Source organism: Harpia harpyja, chromosome 5, assembly GCF_026419915.1.
Source record: "Harpia harpyja isolate bHarHar1 chromosome 5, bHarHar1 primary haplotype, whole genome shotgun sequence".
Taxonomy (NCBI): domain Eukaryota; kingdom Metazoa; phylum Chordata; class Aves; order Accipitriformes; family Accipitridae; genus Harpia; species Harpia harpyja.
The window spans coordinates 27,421,522-27,441,239 of record NC_068944.1 but is presented as its reverse complement, the minus strand read 5'-3'; the positions used below and the strand labels follow the sequence as shown (position 1 = coordinate 27,441,239).

Sequence of the window (19,718 nt, the reverse complement as noted above, 5' to 3'; positions counted from 1 at the left end):
TTGCACAGTACACCATATTTGCATATTAACCACAACATTATATGGCACATTCTTGCTATCATATCAGATTACAATTTGACAGTCAATTTGTAGCTCATTATTTTTATGGTTTTCTTTTGAAATTGATTATGTTTTTGTCTTTTAAAAACTGTAAAATTATCATAAATTTATTTAAAAAATTTACTGCAAGATCCTGAGACTTTTTGACTAGCTGAGAAACTGCTTTCCTAAAGTCTTAACCTAGGAGGAAAGAATTGGTAAAGAGTCAACAGAGGAATAAAAGAATGAGACTTAAGACTTTGCTACGCACTGTTACCAGAATAATCTTGAACACTCATGAAGTCAAACAGAATTTATATGACAAATTTATCTCTCTCAGTTTAAAAAAAGAAAGATGCACACAGTTAAAAGAAAGTAAAAAATCTGCACAATAAAAAAATGCTAGTTTTATGTTGTTGTAGTGGCAGTAGACTATCTTTTCACACTCTATTAAAGAAGAGGAAACTCAAGTTTAAAGACTTAAAAGCTGATATTTATATTCCCAGACATTACTACTGAGGAACTGGGGGGGGGGGGGGGGGGAAGAATATCCAAAAAACCTCAAAACTTACTCCAACTCCTTCTGTAATTGCTGAAACTGTTCAGTTATCTTTTTATTTTCATCCTGCAAGTTGTTTTTTTCATTCACTGCAATATATAGGGGAAAAAAAAGACAGAAAAAAAAAATCAATGCATACATATTAACATCATATCAAATTTTGTCAGGTCCTTTAAGGAAACAGAACCAATTCTAAAACATAATACCATAGACCCTTTCTGTAGCTTACCAAAATGAATTTTCAAGCTAGTCATTAAAAAAGTTGTAAAATGATGTTAGAAAAGGCAAAGGTGTCACAATTACTGGATCATAATATTAGCTTTACACAATCATTAATTACTTTTGTCCATGTACATACAAGTGAAACTGTGTTGTAAAGATGAATGAACTGCTCACTCAGCTCCATGGACAAAATTGCTTCCTTAGGTTGAAGGCAGCTTATGAAGTATAAAGTAATTAGAATTCAGTTTTAGCCACCGAAGCGAGCAGCTAATTCGAGAGAACGGAAAAAAACCCAATTTCTTAAAAATCAGTTAAATATTTGGGAATTTAAGAGAGACCAGTCAGAAATTTTTGATTTTACTTTTCTTAATTTCCAATTCATTCTGCCTGTACTTCACACAAGTTTACTGCATCACCTTCAGCCTTTTTTCCACGCTGCCTCAAACTAATGTAGTGATAGCTCCCAACTTTTCTGTTCACCTTTAGTTTTTATTTTCTTGTTCTTATTTTTTTGTTGTATATTTTACCTCTGGATTATTCTTCACTGACCTTTTTTGCTGGTTGCAGGAAACACATGAATTGTCGTATAGACCTCAATCCAAACCCATGGAAGACTACTGTTCTGTCAGATAATGTTCAAGAAGATTTGTACCTAATAGGTCTCACCTTGATTTTGAAGGCTCAGAGCTTTATTTAAAGATTGGTTGTACCCTGTTGTTTATCACTAAACTGAAGGATTCAGAATATTTTTATATAAATATCCAATATTAAAAGTCCTTGAAAAATTGATTTATTTTATATTAGTACAGAATCTAATATTTCTATAATTTAATTAAGCACTGAAAAGCTACTTTTTGTGTCTGGCATTTCCCAGATTTTAAATGTCACTGAATGTCTGCTTATTCTTGATCAAGCAAGACAACTAAATGAAACAAAATAATTATTAATGGTAAAGATACCATTAACATTTGAAAATCCTGTCCTGTATTATTTAGCATTTTATACAACCAATCTTTCCAAACTCTCTTTATGAAGAGATTTGTTGTGTCCTGCCTTCATGTCACATAGAACAAACAGTTTATTTTTCCTGTCCCATATGTACTACTTCCTGATTTCAAAATGAACTGGCTACAAGCTGCCTGGTGTAAAGCAATTCGTTTGTGGCTTCAGAGGGTTATGTGAAGGTTATGGGCTCACTGCAGTTAAAAACTCCAAGACCAGCTAGAGGACACAAGCTGGACCCAGGTAACTTCTGTCTGAACTTGCTACTTTGTTATCACCAGTTACTTTTGAAGTCAGGGTTTCCTTAGGAAAGCTGGCAATCAGTCCTTCTGTGCCTTAGCTGTAGGAATAAACAGAAGCAGCCACATTTTATCTAACATAGCTACTTCACACTGTAAGATTTTCCACCTCAGTTCACTTTCAGCATCAGCACTTAAATCTAAGAAGGTGGGTCAAATGACTAGTAATTCGTATGTTACATATTTTCAGACTGTAGAGTTGAGTATCCCCCAACTTAACTTCTTGGGCTTACTAAACACACCATATATAAATTATATCAAGTTACAGGAAGTCATGAAGAACTAGTTTACAAAATAGTATGTTTTGTCTTCAGACTTGTGGATAAAACTCACTAAGCTCAGTGATAAGTTTAAGATTCTGCTGCCGGATATTTTCAAACTCTTGCTGCTTCTTTCTCATATGTTCTTCAGTTACAGCACAACGATCACATAATCCTGCTCTTAATCTACAACAGAAGTAAGAGAAAAAAGTCCCTCTGTTAAGAAAATATTGCCATACATGAAGGAGATATCCATACTTAACTGGTCTTTTGAACAATGAAAACCAGAAAATTTCTGACAACTATGCAGAACACCACTAAGTACTGTGGTTCTATATGTTGACATAGCAACATTTTGAGATTTCTGAACAATCTAATACCACACGTACTAACGTTTGTATAAATGACTGTAGGTACTGGATACTTCTAAAGTAACATGCATTACTTAATAAAGTGGAGCATGCTACGCACCTTGCCACTGAAAGCCTTTGTGAGGTATCGTACTAAGAACGCTGTCAGATATAAATTGCCATTCGTTATGAGTAAAGTTCATTCAAGCAAACACTAATAAGCAAATCATTTCGGTAAATACAATTACTACTTCATCTAAGAAGGATATATCATTGTCATTGAGCAAAGCAATCAAATAAAAAGGACAAACAGTGAGTTCGCTCTGTAACAAATACCAAGCAAATGTGAAATCCTTTATCTTTACCTAGACATGCATAATTAGAAGTGGATCCAAAAGTCCACGTGAGGCACTGCCTCCACTGTCCCTAATGGTTTAAATCAGCTGTTTAAAGCATATCTGCTGTCAGAAAAAGACTTGTTATGATAACTCCATCTTACTTGACACATTCATTCATGCAATGAAATGTGTGTTCATTTTACCGATGATAACTGAAGTGTATTTATTTCTGGTACACAGCAAAAAGCTAACAGTATTACCAAAGTGAAAACCAGACTCTCTTTTGCCTGCTAAATAAGAGACCAATTAGTTAAGAGCTCTGCATTGCTGCTGCTTGCACATTAAGTATTAAACATACACCTAAGTTTCTAATTCCACAGTTGAATATTGGAAGTAAAATCCATTTTGGTTTATGGGTATTTTAATATTGTGGAATGATGGAAAGAGTAAAATACTGAAATGCCTCTTCATACTACCTTATCTGACTGTGTAATAAACACAGTATTAAACCACTTTAAATAGCTTTTTTGTTTTCCGCAGTGTGAGTACTTCATCTGCTAAAGGATTAGAAAAGTCGATGCACTCTGCAAATGTGTCTCTACCTACGTGGTGTGAAAGTGTATTACCTGCACAGTTACAAGTTTATCCCTAATGTCTTTCACACAGAAAGAGTTGAAAGCAAAATTTGAGTATCATAGTTCTAAAATTTGAGGTAACAAAGGAATGTGGGAAAATAATTTACTACTTAATGATCTCCTGTTACTAGAAAGCTTCTGAGAGCCTATTAGCAGCAAATTTAACATACACTTTCCAAAAGAGCTATCATTTTTAAAGAAAAATAATGCACTGTAATTTCATGTCCATTGGTTTTGTTTTGCTATACCAGATCAAACAGGAACAAATAAGGGAAGGCAGAATGGGTCAAAAGGTGATCAGAATGTCTAAGTCCAAAAGAAGGTAAAAAGACAGAACCTGTGATTAAATTTAGGTAAAATGGACAACTGGTAAAAAAAGATCCCCTCAAATCTGAAATATATCTTAGTGAGTTATTTCATGAGTTTCAAAGTATATTATATAGTTTGCCCTTGGTTTTTGTACTTGTATGACGTCTCAATTGATACCAAATTTACCTCTACAAAAATGGATGGAAAAGAATGTGCTTTAAAATGGCTGTCTGCCTCCCAAGCTGATCTATTTAACTTCTATTTATTTTAACTGAACTAAGCAAGCTAAGCATTTAAAAAAAACCAAAATACAAAAATTTAACTCAGAAGAATCTAAATTCTACACTTTTCTTTAAAACACACTATTTGTGTTGTATTAGAAAAGGACTGGTTTACTAAAAAAAAATAAAAATGAACCAACAAAAAACCCCAACTTGCAAAGTATCCAGAGCTACTCTGTAAGAGCAAAACACAGCAAACCCAAAAGCTAAAAGACACTACTTCACCTGTCTTCTAAAACCTTGATAGTGTCATGAAGTGCTTTTTGCTGTTCTCTGAGCTGTTGGTTCTTGGTATAAAACTCTTCAAGCCTCTCCGCATCCCTAAAATCAAATAGAGAAAAAATCAGTTCTAGCTTTAAATTACAGCTATTAGTTTTTCAATAGAGAATTCTCTCTGGCATGTTTCTTTCATATTCTTGGGAAATGTGATTATCATCAGCACAAATATTAAGTTGAAGATAAATGAAGCAAGTGTTTCTGACGAATGGTAATTTAGAAATGTCTGAGTTAGGAAAGGAGCAGTTAGTTTCTAATTCATATTACAGTTGAGCTTCTGTTGATAAATCTGGTTTTTGCTCAGGACAAAAATTAGAGTTGATGACAGTCAAGGCATAAAAGCTAGTAGTATTCAAGCAACAATTTCAGGGAACATAAGCTCAAGCATTTCTCTTATTTTACTGTGTTGCCAAGCTGTTGGGAACCTAATTGGGGGCTTTCACAATCAGGTCATTTTGGTCTTGTCATAGTGCTTCTGGCAGTGTGGCAAACCACATTAGGTTTGTAAAGCTCTGACCCATTAGAGGTTTAGTTCCTCAAGAAGTAATTCTGAGAGTCTATATAACATGGATTCCCATAATATGAATACAAAGAGAACAGAACTCTCTTCCCCAAAACCTCAGAAACAGAAGATCTTGGGGAAAATACCTTCTCTAAAAGCCAGGACTATTTAATTAACAAAGAACATTTCCACCTCAAAAGAGCTAAGGAAAAGCAGTGACATTAACTTCCCAGTTTTAGCTCCCTCTTCAAGATGCAAACAAGGTATGAGGAACAAGCACACAATTTTTTTCTACAAGGAAATTTACTTTCAGTAAAAGCTAAGCAGCTGAATCTATGTAACATGACAACGACTAACTTCTGAGAATTCATTCCCAGCTCTTCTCTTTACCATGGAATCCTTTGTATATTTCATGAAAGCAGGTGTTTGTTTTCAGTTTGCCTGAGATGGATTATTTGAGGAAGCCATGAAATTGGCTCACAAAAAGCTGCTAAGCACACACACAACAGGAAATGAAAACATATGTACTAACTTGTTGATACAATTCTTCTACACAGACACACTTTTAAATTGGCACTATCCCTTTAAGATATGTTAGTCAAACACATTTTCGTATTGCTGGTAGTAGAGTAATACAACAATCATGGGTCATAAAGTGAATGGGACAGCCGGAAGCTTCCGCAGTGTACAATCACAGACATATTTTGTTAATTCTGAAATTTAAGTACAGATATTTTATTTTTCTATACTACCATCCAGACCAATGTTGTCCTTTTCAGCTGCAAATACAACATATAAAACAGTTACATGGAAACAGTATGAGGGACCATTTAAGACTTGTACCTTCACTTGGGGAGGACAAAGTGTTAAATTTCTGTTACCTCAGTTCAGTAAAAAAATACAGCCAGGCCATGGCAAAAGTCTGACAAAAGCAGTCCGTATTTTTCTGATGTTTATGGAATAAAAAAATCTCATTGTTTTCAGTTTATGCAACTTACAGAAGGCCTAAACCATCAAATTTTAAAATCTTTTCTCAAGCTACCTTTAAGTCATTCTATGGCATTATTTGTTAAAAAAAAAAAAAAAAAAAAAAATAAAGACGACATTAATACACACTAATACTCCATGCCTTCCACCTAAACCCTGTAAAACGTCACACTAAGATGTGACAGAAGGAACTAGGCTTTTTTTTTTTTTTTTTTTTTTAAGAATTCCAGTGCACCTGATAAAACATGACAGACATTTTTGGCTATGAAGGCACTCTGCATAATGAACAGTCTCTGACTTAGCATTTACAAGTCATTAGCTCCAATGCTGAAGTGGGATACAAAATAAGGCACTCATTGTCAGTTGATTACCAAGTCTGAAACACTAAACCTCAGGTATTCAGATGTACCAAGGAGAACAAGACCTCCTATGTAAGATTACTGTATCTACAATGTGGTAATTGTAGAAAGATTCCAACAAACAATAATCAAACCATTCGGTATGCGTTCAGTCACATCACTAGTAATACTCATCATCTAGAAAATTAACCAATCAATTTAAGATTTCAGAACATGGAAGCAACTCATGATACACCAGGTTAAGTTAACAATAACTTAATTTCATCCTTTTAGATTAAAAATGAAATAACTACTTAATTTGTGAATTATACATAAGAAATAACAAAATGTTAAATTGATTTTTTTCCAGGAAAGAAAGTGGAAAGCCATCCAATAACCTAATATAATGTCACCTACTAACATAAATATATTCCTCGTGATACTGCAGTATCAATCTTAACATTCAGAAAGCATATATTTAAAGTATGAACAACACACATGCTATTTGGATTTTAATGAAAGATATGACAACATTCCATGATGCAACCTGAACTCAAAATCTTGATAAAGGTCATATGAATTTGTGTCTCCAATTGACTAAAAATTCACTGACAGACCAAATAAGCAACTGGACTCTATTGCCACTTTTTTTTTTTTTTTAATAATTTGTGAACTCTTAGACACAATTAAACAGCAGCTGCAAATAGTATATACTGTGTTCTACTAGTGTTGGAGATTGAACAAGAAGCCCTATAAAAGCTGACAAATCTTGATCCTGAGGAGCAGGTGCATATGCCGGGGAACAGGGAGTTAGCCACACAGGTACTCTTGGGACTGTAAACCCTGCTGCAGGTTTGGTGAATTGCTTGGTAAATGCAGGGAATCCTGATGGTACCAGAATAAGGTGGATGCTGTTGCGGAAGTGATTAATCCTTCCCCTTGTGATTCTGTCCTGAACTGTTCCTTCAGCTGCCACTGCTATCTTCTAGCAGCTTCTCTGCAGCCTTTAATCCTCAGAAAGTGCAAAGAAAACACTTGCACCTGCTCTGCAAGCACCAGAGTGACATCGTGCAGACAAAAGTCAAAACCATAGACAATTATCTATAGCCTTCAGAGATGAGATCTGTATGAGTGCAGCTGAAATGTGAGAAAACACAATGCTGCACAGGCTCAAAGTGCTACTGTGGATTATCAAATGCCAGCAGGATGGGCAATATTTAACTGAAATAAGCAAACCAAAAGTTCAGAGGATGGTTGAGCACTACAAAGGATAAACAAAATCCAAAAAGATATCTAGGGAAGAGAGCATCACACAACTGAAGGCAATTTCTTCCAAAAGCCTAGTGAAAAGAAACAAGAATGATCTTCCTGGAAGTGAGACACAGTTATAATTACAGAAGAACAGTTATAATAAAAGTAGACAGCAAGTTAAGTATGTATTGTAGTACAATCAAATTATACTAGAAAAGCCAGTATCGTTATAAGATGCATTTACATACCTCATGTTACAGGAAAAGGAAAGATGGATTCCACTAGAGGGAATTTACTCCTATGGAAAGAACACCTTTGTTTCCCTCCCAACCAGAAATATAAGCACATCAGGGAGTTTAGACAATAACTGTCAAAAATGCTTGAGAGTTGCTTGAGTTCCTTACTATTGTACAAAAAAGCACATAATGACCTAACTTTTCTAGACTAGGGGAGGGTTATTTCCTGCTTATGCAATTTGAAAAATGCAACTAAAAAAGAGAAAACTAAAAAACTTAACAGGAATTAATGAGGAAGAAAACTGACTAGATGATGATACAAATGTTAATTCTGAAGAAAGCACAAACTATGCTGGAGAGCACTGGGGCTACACTTTAAAACTAAGATTGTATATCTTTGACTTCAGATTGAAATGCTGGGAATGCAAATATGGAGTATTTTTGCTAATTTTAAGGAGAGTTTGATTTCTTTAACATATCTAATACAATTATATGTTTTCCAAAGTGGAAGAAGAACAAGTAATTTATTTTTATTCCTCCTACACAGCACTTTATAAAGTGCAACTCATAATACAGGTCATATGTAATATTAACATAATATTAGTGTAATTAAACCTGAAGTAAAAATTTAAATAATCACATTAGCATATCTCATAATTTAATTAAATATGGCTTTAGTCAGCAGAAGGAAAATAAAAGCTGATTTAATGCTGTAAATATATATTGTGATTCTACTGTACATGTAAATCAGATTTTTTCCCCAAATTGCTTCTAATGAACAGAACTAAAAATTAGTAGCAAATAATGACTGCAAAAGAAGTTACATATGTCTTAAAATATAAGAATTGAGTGAAAATTAGCAAGTTTATTACCAGAATCTTTACTGAATGATTGAAAGCTGAGTTAAGGCACAACACCTGATACTAAAGGCAAACATGCAGCAAAAAAAAAAAATTCTAAAAAAAGTTGGCATGTTGTTTTGTCACTTACTTCTCTTTTACAGATTTGACCTCAATTTTAAAATGTCTCCCTAATTATATTTCATATTAGAAATGTCAACATCTTGATAGGCATCCTAGAAATACTGTAAATAAGGTGGCCTTACAAGTCATTTGTTCAAGTAAGGCAAACCTAGTGTTCAGGTTACACACCCTATAAAGAGTTACTTATATCTTTAAATTACTTCAGCTGATTTATTAAAGTAAGCAGAGTTTTGTAGATGTCTGAAGGAAGAATCCACGAAACTTTAATTGATATTACAAGAATTATGGCTCGTTAATGGTACTCAGACTCTCCTTCAATAAATTAGATCATTAGGATGAGTACTTACAAGCATCTTTCCTTTTTCAACTTAGATATTTTCAGCTGTAAGCCTGAAAAGTGGAAAGAAGAAAATACATGTTATAGAATTTTGATTAAAAAAAAAAGAATGAAACAATAAACTGACTGTCCTTTTGCCAACAACATCTGCAAAAGAGAAAAAAAATGTCACTAATTTGGAGAGAAAATGGTTCATTCTGGATTTCTTGAGTATGTTCTACAGGATCTTGGAAACAAATATTGCTATTATGATCTCTGGGAAATAGGGACTTCTTAAGCAAACATGCAGATTGCCACTTCAACAGGTATAAAAGCACCTTTGTAAAGAACCACACATGAATACCAAGCACTGTCAATATATTTTCATTGACTATGCCTACAGAAGTAGCATAAAATATGTTCTGTATACACATAAATGCATAATACTACACTTGAAATGTAGCATCCAACCACTGAACTGAAACATGTATTACAATGTATACGCGTAAAGGAAACCTTAAAAATACATGATTCAAGGCTTTAAAGCACAAAAGGACAACACACTCTATTGGCGGTATGCTACCAGACCCTCTCACCCAAAGCTTCTTTGGAACATGTTACGGTGAACTTAGGAATGATATTTCATCTGGGGCCCTTCTCCCACTCCTAAACATACGTTCTGTGCAGAAGTAAAAAGGTTTGCAACTAGAACCATGCTCTCGGCAGGAGTGGCCAGCTGACAGCCCAGGGGCTAGACAGCAGTCCAGCCAATCTGCTTGCAAGGTTTTGGGTGCATGTGTATGTGCACAGGGGCAGGAAGACAAAAGGTGCTTTAAGTACGGCACAGCTTAAGAAGTGAGATGCAGTGCTATGGAAGTTTATGTGTTACTACCTACACACAAGCTGGCCATTCCAGAAATAATCAGAGTCCAACAATACAACATTTTCTTAAATACAAATCCAATAGAAATTTTCATGACATCAGAAAGTAATGTAACAATTTTTTCCCAACGCCATATTTTCTTCAAACTATGCAAAGTTGTGAGCAACTTCAGGTTGATTATAAGATGTCTTGTGAGCTTTCTTGCAAAAGTATTAGTCATTTAGGATAATAGGATAAACTTACAAAACCAGAACGCTTTTAAGAAAACTTCTGACAATTCTGAATTTAAACCAAAACACATACCAGATATTACATCTTACTATAAAAAATGTAGGTTAAGGCAGCTAATAGACTTCTTTTTTCTCTCCCCTACCATACTCAACTGGGAACAGCTCAAAGGGGAAAACTACTTGCTTGAGAAGGTTCACTCTTCCGGCCACTTAAAATGTTAAGTCAGGCCAGCTAGCACCTCAGTGAACCCATGTCACAGACTGCTACAAGATGCCAGTGAGACAATGAGATAAAAATGCACAGAGACTACTTTTTAAAGTTCTTAGGAAATATAGCAAGATTTTTTTTATCTTTAAGTGTTCAACACCTGTGAGATGTTATGTTCTATCATGCAGATCAGCATAGAAAGAGGGTTTATTTTTTTAAGTAGTTGCTATTCATCAAGTCAATTAGGCATCTGCAATTAGAACCCCTATAAAGCGTGCTTTAATGCTGCTCCACACCCATCGGAAGGAATGAAGCTGCACAACAATGCACCTCCTGTATGAACAGGTAGTCTGTTCAGCAAGTATTTAGGATTGTAACATTGGCAACCTGAGCCACAAATTGAAGAGGCAGCGCTCAAAAGGCCCAATACCGTACTACAGGTAACACTATCTCCCCTCTCACCTGAATTCAGGAGGAACCAAACTAGTTACTTAAAGGTTGCATTTTTTCTTAATTCAAATGACTGCAATGAGAAGGCAGGAAACCAGTTTGTTACATTTATCCAAGAGCATTGAATTACTACATCGGGTGTAATCTCTTCCTTTTGCTTTTCCAGAGTGCTGGGGGCTTTTAAGCATACTCATTTAAAGAGCTTTGCTTTTTCAGATTTCCTTATTTAACACTCTCGTGAGCATATAAACTTACGTGGAACTACACTATGTACATTCCCAATTCAATTTTATCGTTTATACAATATTTCTATGGAATAGACAAGCTGCAGGCTATATAAATCTGCGTTACCTAAAGCTCATAAGTGCTTTATTAAATGACACACTGTCCCCATTAAAGTGATGGAGACTTTCTTTGAACTATCATCAGGCAGATTAATTAAACACACAACACTATTTTATGAAACTTGCAACTTGATTAGACTATGTACCTGTAACGTCTCAATTAATGGCTATGACAATTTCTGTTCTGATGAATGTTCAAATGCATTAAATCCACTTTCTTAAAACTGACAGTGCCTGGAAGACTGCAGAATCTCTTATCGCTTAAGTTTTCTCAGAACGGGTTGGACAAGCTTCCCTCAGCAATGACACAGACATAATCCTACCTTAAGGCTATAGAGATGGACTAGATGACCTCCTAAGATCCCTTCCAGCCCTGTTTTCTATAATTATTTACTTTTGAGGAGCTTCCAGCAATTTCCTTTCCTACAGCAATCTATCGATGAATTTGCTTTCCTCATAATTTTCTCTCTCTCTGTGACTACAGTTTTTTCCCTATTGGTATCTTCTGCTTTTCATAGGTAAGGAATAATTGAAAAAAAACCTCTCCTCACATTTCTATGCTAAAATACGTTTCTTTTTAGTATCGAGCTTTAGACTTGAATTCATCCTCAGGAACCATGTTGGTAAGACCAACATGCAGCAAGTATCCATACAATTCTTTTGAGCTAGATGCAAGTATTAACACCTGCAGAAATTAGTCACTTTATAAACAGCATTATTAAATTCCTTTCTAATTTGTGAGCACTATGCAAGTATACCACACATTCTACGGGTAGGAGATAAAAGTAAACATAGTTTTAATGACCATTATTCTGAGTTGCTGAGCACTTCTGAATTCCGTGAAAAAATCAACTGACATTGACCATGCCCAACATCTTTTGAAACTGGGTTGTAGGAATCCTACCCATTGTCACATAATGAATTTGAGAGAAAGCGATAGCTAGTTTGTCTGAAGAGGGCTAAAATTTCAAATTTTTTGCAAGTGATCAGTTTAAAAGAATAAGAAGCTGGGTTTGTTTAGCTAACATGGTGGAAAAATACACCATTTACAATATAGTAATATAAAAATTCAATAAAATCAATTTCAAACTGTGAGTTTGAAGTATTCTCTAGTCTATATTCTACAGATATATAAATATTATAACTTGTACAATATGCCTGATCATTTGAAGCTCATGTGTCATAAATCCTACTTTTCATGGATTTGTAACAAATAATAAGAATTCCACCATTACACTGTTCACTACCGTGTGCATTGTACACGCAAAAAGCTTTTTCTCTAACTATTAACTTTCCCTTAATCCACCTTCCACCATCTTTAAAATAATTTTTTGCTGACATTTAGATTGGAAACTCATGAGTCAATTTTAATTCTTATTTATAGACTTCAGAAACAAGCAAAGTCCAGGCAAGCCTGTGTTTGATGTTTCTAAAATATCTTCCAGTACCATTTTCTATAAGAGGATCCCCACCTTTTGAAAAAATTAACTATCCTTCAGGCATGTCTTTGATGTTATCATGGAAGACCTAATTTTACCTAACACGGTGCGGGACATACTGACAAAGGGCTAGGCATGAAAAAGACTGCCTAGTGGCAAAATTATCTGGCCACACCCAGCATGCATTCTAAAGAGTATCTTCACTTGCATAAAGAAAACCAAAACTTTAAAATCACGTGCTGCACATCCTAAGAAACTAGAGAAGGGGTCACTTAACATTACCCTCTACATTAGAGCTTTTTGTTTGTTCAGTTTTTGTTGTTCAGACATGCCATAGATTGCCAGATCCCATTCTGTCAGTACTTCCACATTTATCTGCAGATGACATCACACCCACTCTGAAAAGAACCATCAAGAATTAAAAAAACAAAAAAGGTCATAAAAAATAAGTAAGAATTTTTTTGTGTTTTGGGGCACAATATAAAATTATATTTCATATGGTAACACATAGTTTTTTTAATGTAACAAAATGTTACTATCTGGTACATCTTTTCTTTCAGTTGCCAAACTGATAGAAGTTTTTTTGTTTGGTTGATGTTTTTTAAAAATTACTAACACAAAGTGTCAAGGCCCAGTGTTGCAAATTGTTGAGTCAAGGGTTTCAGTGGGAGGTATGAAACATCTATACATTATAAAACAATCACCCACAGTTTTTGGAATTAAGAAGTGATGATATAACTGGACCTACATGGACAGACCTGGAACTGTTTTGAGGCTGGTGGAAACAACCAAGGCCACTGGAATGGTCTGGCTACAAAGATCCACTTGCATGACTAAAGTTCTTAATTCACAAAAACTCGTCTGCTTTTATTCCAGCCTAATATAAATACTATAAATACTATTTCATGCATAAGGATATGCTTGTTGGAAGATTCAGTCAAATACTGTTCTAATTCCATCCAAAAGAATGGATTGTGTGACTCGAGATTAGCAGACCAAAATTTTAACTTCTTATGAAGTATTTTTAGCAAAACATTTTATGAATACTACTTGTAAAACAATATTATAAGAATATAAATACATAGTGTAATAATTCATCTTTACTTTGAGTGTTATTAATTTCCTGCACTACTGAAGAACAAATGGACACTAACAGTCAATCCATAGTAAAATTGGTATCACAGGTCACAAAACTTAACATAAGAATAAGCGGCTCAATTATAAATTTTGTTGAGAAGATTTGGAACACTAAAAACTGAAGAAATACTTTTCAGTAATATTAATCTGCAGTGGTATTTTACACAAGTTAGGGGAAATAAACAATGCAAACCATATTAATGTATCCGATCCCAATGACTAAACCCAAAGGCAAAAGAAAAAAGCAAAAAATTCCACTGAATAACTTGATTTGGAAACTTTGAATCATAATCCATTAAAGGTAAAGTAATATTTAAATAACTTCCTAAGCAAACACAGATCCCATGTAACATTGTGTTACTTTTTCTTCACTGACCTAGCAAATCATTTATACTTGTTGACAGTTTAAATCTAATCCTGTTAAGCCAGGCTTAGGTGGTCAATCTGTAAGGATCATTTGTAATCCTCCAGTCCAACTTCCCACATAACATAAGACATTAAAAATCTATATAGTCCATGCAGATGGAGTGGTACTCTGGTTCAAAGATTTTCTGTGGTAACAGCCAGCCTTCTGTGAACCCAAACTTTAACAATTTACCTTGTACTTCTTTATCATGACATTCTTTCAGTTTGGACCACAATTCCTTGAAGAAATCTCCTGTAGGTTCTGCAGAACTAGGGCTCCCACAGCTTCCTCCAGATGCATTCATCTTGCCTTTTTCTGCTCCTAACTTCTTTGACTTATTCGCAGAACTGGCTCACTCTCACAGTTTAAGTTTTAAATTACATACTTATGAAACTGTTTCTGAAGACAGGTGTATGCCTGCAATGACAGATTGACAACAATTACATTTGCATTTATCAGAGTGTAACTTGCAGCCATGGACGAAATACATAGCTTACTGCCTATCCTTGCCGAGCTGTACTGTATACTGACAGCCCCCCTGAAAGTGTGGAAGATGCTAAGTATTTTGCTAAAAGTAGTTATAAACTAACAGAATTCCCCCCCCCCTTAAACAGCTATAAACTTAAAATTAGATTAAGATGCTTAGAAGTCTGTCTTCTTTTCCTATGTAATGCTACAGTTAAACAGAATTCCTGCTTGCCAAAAGTAACCCATGCTTCCAAAATCTGGCTGTCAGCAAAAGCATTTGTCAGAAGTTTTATCAGAGATGTGTTTGTATATATACATCTTTTACATAAACATGGATTCAAATGACACCCTTCTGCAAAAAAAAGCTCATATTCCCTTGAAGTCTTCGTGATTCTACATTGAAATGATTCCCACTCCCTGATGAAAAGGAAATAGGAGAGTAATCTCAAAATTTATAAACCTCCAAAACATTAGTATTTGACAAGAACTATCAGACAGCTCTGTCTTAAAAGCCAGACTGCCTACACAACTCCAAACAATCTTACCCATAATTCTTATTTGTTTTAAAGGGTTTCTTAGCACAGATGATGCCCTCAGGTAAACTGCAGGGGAAGCATGGTACTCAGATCTGGGTCTGAGCCAAGGTAAGGTTCAATTCTATCGGCACTGGATGTCCAATATTGAAATATTCATGTAACCTCCCTGTCCTTCAGTTCCCTGTGTATGAAACTGGACATTCTAAATTTTCCCCATTTTTATGTGGTCAATTTTAAACAAACACTTTTGAACAGGTACTGTTTCATTACCAGGTGGACACAGCTATCTCTATTACTCTGTAATACAAATTTCAATAAGAAAAAAAACCCTCAGGTATGTTGTACTATTCCTGAAGGAGCAGCCTGAGCAAGCAAACCACAATGTCTATATAGACAAATAAAATGAGCAATTGGCTCTCTAATTTTTGAGGCACAAGTTATAGTTGTAGTTCAGATGACAGAAGGTCTACAATCAGTCAAGAAGCTGCATTGCCTATCTTAAGAGCCTTCAAGCAACTTAGAATATCTGAATGCAGCTACTGGTTTAGCTGGTCCCCTAGATTCACCATAATAAAATGTTCAGTCCAGTGGTCAGTGACCTAGTTTAAGGCCCGGAGGCCTTGGTTCCAGTCTCCTTTCTCATATCTCTGTGCAGTCTTAAGCAAGTCACTTTTCTTTCAGTCTGGCTGTCTTTAAAATAGAATAAAAATAATGAATAAATGGAACAAAGCATTATTCTCAACAACACAGGAACACTTGAACTGTATGTTTTCTACAGTATAAGAGTATGTCCTGGTTTTGGCTGGGATAGAGTTAATTTTCTTTCTAGTAGCTGGTATAGTGTTATGTTTTGGATTTAGTATGAGAAGAATGTTGATAACACACTAATGTTTTCAGTTGTTGCTAAGTAATGTTTAGACTAAGTCAAGGGTTTTTCAGCTTCTCATGCCCAGCAAGCAAGAAGGCTGGAGGGACACAAGAAGTTGGGAGGGGACACAGCCATGGCAGCTGACCCAAACTGGCCAAAGGGGTATTCCATACCGTGTGGTGTCATGCCCAGTATATAAACTGGGGGGAGTTGGCTGGGAGGGCCAGATCGCTGCTCAGAAACTAACTGGGCATCAGTCAGCGAGTGCTGAGCAATTGCACTGTGCATCACTTGTTTTGTATATTCCAATCCTTTTATTATTATTGTCATTTTATCATTATTGTTGTTATTATCATGATTAGTTTCTTCCTTTCTGTTCTATTAAATTGTTCTTATCTCAACCCAGGAGTTTTACCTTTTTTTTCCCCCCAATTCTCTCCCCATCCCACTGTGGGGGGGGGGAAGTGAGTGAGCGGCTGCATGGTGCTTAGTTACTGCCTGGGGTTAAACGACAACAGGATACTTAAAACACTACAGTAGTGGAGCTGACAACACTCAGTAATCATTAATTAGGTAGCTCCATATTTGCTTTAACGTGCTGTGCTCATAGAAAATTCAGCGCCCATTTCAGTACCTGGTTTCAAGTTAGCAAATGTTCTTATATTAAGAGAAGTCCTTAATTGAAGATAAAATTACCTTTTCAAATTAGCAATGCCTACAATTCTTCAGCGGAAGTTGAACAGTAATCTGCTTGCATCTTTGCAGCTGAAATGCTCCACTTTGTGTGCAGTCACATTAAGCCATCTTACAATGCTTCTTTGTGGAACCGATTGCCTAGCGACATTAGGAATGTCTTCTAAACTCTTATTTTTCTACCTTCAACAACAGATATTTCAGAAACCATCTTTTTCTCTGTCAAGTGTTAGGGCAGTGAAATCAACAAACTTGCTCTCACTTACTGTCTTAGATGTATGTCAGATGAATCATTTTCAAGAAAAAGGCGTCTGACTCTAGAATTAGTAAAGGCTGTCCCTAGTGCTTTTATTTTGTTTTTTTTTTTTCCCCAAAGATGACTGTAAGAAAAAAAAAATGCACAAAACTTGCTCAGAGTTTCTGCAAATGATTAGTAGTACAGTCACTGAATACAAACAGGGAAAAAGAGAGCAACGTGTTTTCCCAAGCTTCACCTGCTTCAAGATCCCCAAATGATGCACTGCTTTCTGCAGGTGTTCAACCTGTCTTCAAATAGAGGGTCCCCAACAAGTGTTCAAGTAGAGCCTTTAACAGGTCTGGGCAGTGGCACAGGTGTAAAAGGCGTTTAGAGATGTCAGCTTCTTAGCGTACTCTCTGGTCCTAAGAAAGGACTTTCCCATCCTTAGGGAAAAAAACGCCTGAGCTAGATGTACAGACGCTTGCAGGCAGGGAGAGAACTGAAAGCTGCCTGAGGGGGAAGGAAGTACAATGCCAACCCCTCTCCCGAATATCCTGCTGCTGCTGTACGCAGGTAGGGAGCAGGGCCACTCTCTCAGACGGGGCTTTGCTCCTATCCTCCTGACTAACCCTTTCACAGAACAACCTAAACATTTCTATTTTCCTCTTCGTCCAACCACCAACTCCCTCCGGCATCGTAAGACTTTGCACAGCTTCATAAACGACTGCTTTCCTACACACGCCTTCATCAGCACTGGCAGTTAGCACCGATAAAGCACAGAAGCTTTTTATCTGTATTTATACTTCGCTGACAGGAACACATTGCCTCTCTGTGATTCTGGAGAGCACAAAGCTTCCTGAACCCCTGACGCCCCTGAGCACCAGCTGCTCCTACAAACTCAACTCTCCTGTACCTCCCAGCGGTGATTTTTTTTTTTTCCCCCTTCCCCTCTGCACAAACACTATAGAGAAAACTCACTCGTAAGACACGCCGGGGTGCTCTGAGAAATCCTGCCATGACCAGCGCCTGAGAGCTTGCCGGGCGGGAGCCAGCACCCGCGCCTCAGCCGCCCCAGTTTCCCGCCAGGCTTGTGTCACGCCCAGGAGTCTGGACGGCAAAGGAGGGGTCGGGCATGTCCCACACGCCCCTTCTCCCGACCGGCCCAAGGCCGGCCGGAGCCTCCGAAACGGGGAGAGCGGGCAAGCGCTGCCCGCTCCCCCGCCGGGGCCTCCCGGCAGAAGGAGGGCCAGTGCTTGCAACGTGCCCCGCGGGAACCCAAGGGGACTCGGGGCCGGGAGGGAGGCCCCGCTGGCGGCGGGGAGCTGTGGCCGAGCCCGTCCCCGGAGCGGAGCGGGAGCCGCACGCTCGCGGCCGTTACCAGGCGGCGGCGGTGAGGAGAGCGCGCGCCGTTACCTGGTTGGCTCCCGGCAGCTCCGCGCGAAACGGCGGGAAAAGGGAAAGCCGGGGCCGAGCGCCTTTCCTGCGGAGGGAGGTGGGGTCCGGGCAGCTCTCGCGAGGCTTCCGCACTGCTCTCGCGAGAGCGGGGCTGTGAGGGGCTGCCCTCCCACCCGGCCGTGGGGTAGCCGCCGCGGGGCGGGGCGCCCGGCGTTCAGGTCCCACGGGCCCCACCGTTTCAGGCATCCATCGCGCCCGACGGGCGTTGTCCCAGCCCTCTCCTCCTCGGCCTGTGGCTGGCCTGGCGTTTGGGGTTTCCACAGAGCAGCCAGAAGAAAGCCAAGGGGATGAGCCAGGCCTTGGCAGATGCCGCGGTTAAGCACGGCAGCAGGCACAAAACACTATGGAAAAGCAAGGGGGTGCGTGAGAGCTTGCATTAGAACAAGTGCTGCCCGTACAGGCATAGCTTACCTGAAAGAAATTCTTGCTGGTTTAGGTGTAAAGATCTGCGGGATATACCACTGTGGCAGCAGTGGCCTTGCTAGCATTCAGGTTATGCTGCCAAACCTACCTTTTCGGCAGGATTTGTAGTCTGCCGATTGCTGGGGTTTACACACAGAAAGTGTACTTGCGATGCTTCCCCACCTCCTCTCCCCCTTCCCCGCCCCCCCCTTCTTGATCTTAACAGATGCCATGGGCTTGTCATTTAGCGTGCAGCAGAACAGCCTAGAGCATATTTTAATGTTTTATGTGAGTATGAAAACGGGTAGGCTCATATAATTAGTATGGCATAAGGCAGCTGAACTTTTGTGTCACTTTTGAGATTTTTGCCGATGTGATTTTTTTTCCCAAATTGCAGCTCAATGTTCTTTCATTCATTGGGACCAACCCTTCTGTCTGCCGTGAGATAAACCCCTTGATTTTTAGTTTGTAGTTCTCCTTAGTAATGAAATAGAAACAAAACACAGCTTTTCACTACTACTGTTCTGCCTTCACACGATTGCACTGGACTGTTTTGGTGAGTGTAGGAAGCTTGCAGACACAGCTTAGTGGCATGGTTAGAAGACACATGGCGATCAGTTTGCAAGGGCCAGTGCTGCAAACACATACATTGTAAATTATTAATAGCTGTATGAAAACAGTTAGGTGTTCGGGTATTTAATAATTGTTAGTAGCTTTTCCATCTTACTCTTGTTACATTACTCAGATCACTCGTCTCCAGAAAGTATCATAAATATGG

At 37.6% G+C, this 19,718-nt stretch overlaps 1 protein-coding gene across 2 annotated transcripts in view; it reads right to left on the bottom strand.

The window, feature by feature from the left end:
- RBBP8 (RB binding protein 8, endonuclease) overlaps positions 1 to 18,559 on the bottom strand; it is a 39,177-nt gene extending 20,618 nt beyond the window's left edge. For both annotated transcript variants that reach the window (XM_052788323.1, XM_052788322.1), the window contains exons 1-6: positions 18,062 to 18,559; positions 14,473 to 14,697; positions 9,215 to 9,257; positions 4,520 to 4,615; positions 2,455 to 2,567; positions 612 to 687 (exon numbers count right to left, since the gene is read on the bottom strand). In XM_052788323.1, the coding sequence (XP_052644283.1) occupies positions 612 to 687; positions 2,455 to 2,567; positions 4,520 to 4,615; positions 9,215 to 9,257; positions 14,473 to 14,584 (440 nt within the window). In that variant the 5' untranslated portion in view covers positions 14,585 to 14,697; positions 18,062 to 18,559. The remainder of the gene's footprint in view (positions 1 to 611; positions 688 to 2,454; positions 2,568 to 4,519; positions 4,616 to 9,214; positions 9,258 to 14,472; positions 14,698 to 18,061) is intronic.
- Between the last annotated feature and the right edge of the window lie 1,159 nt (positions 18,560 to 19,718).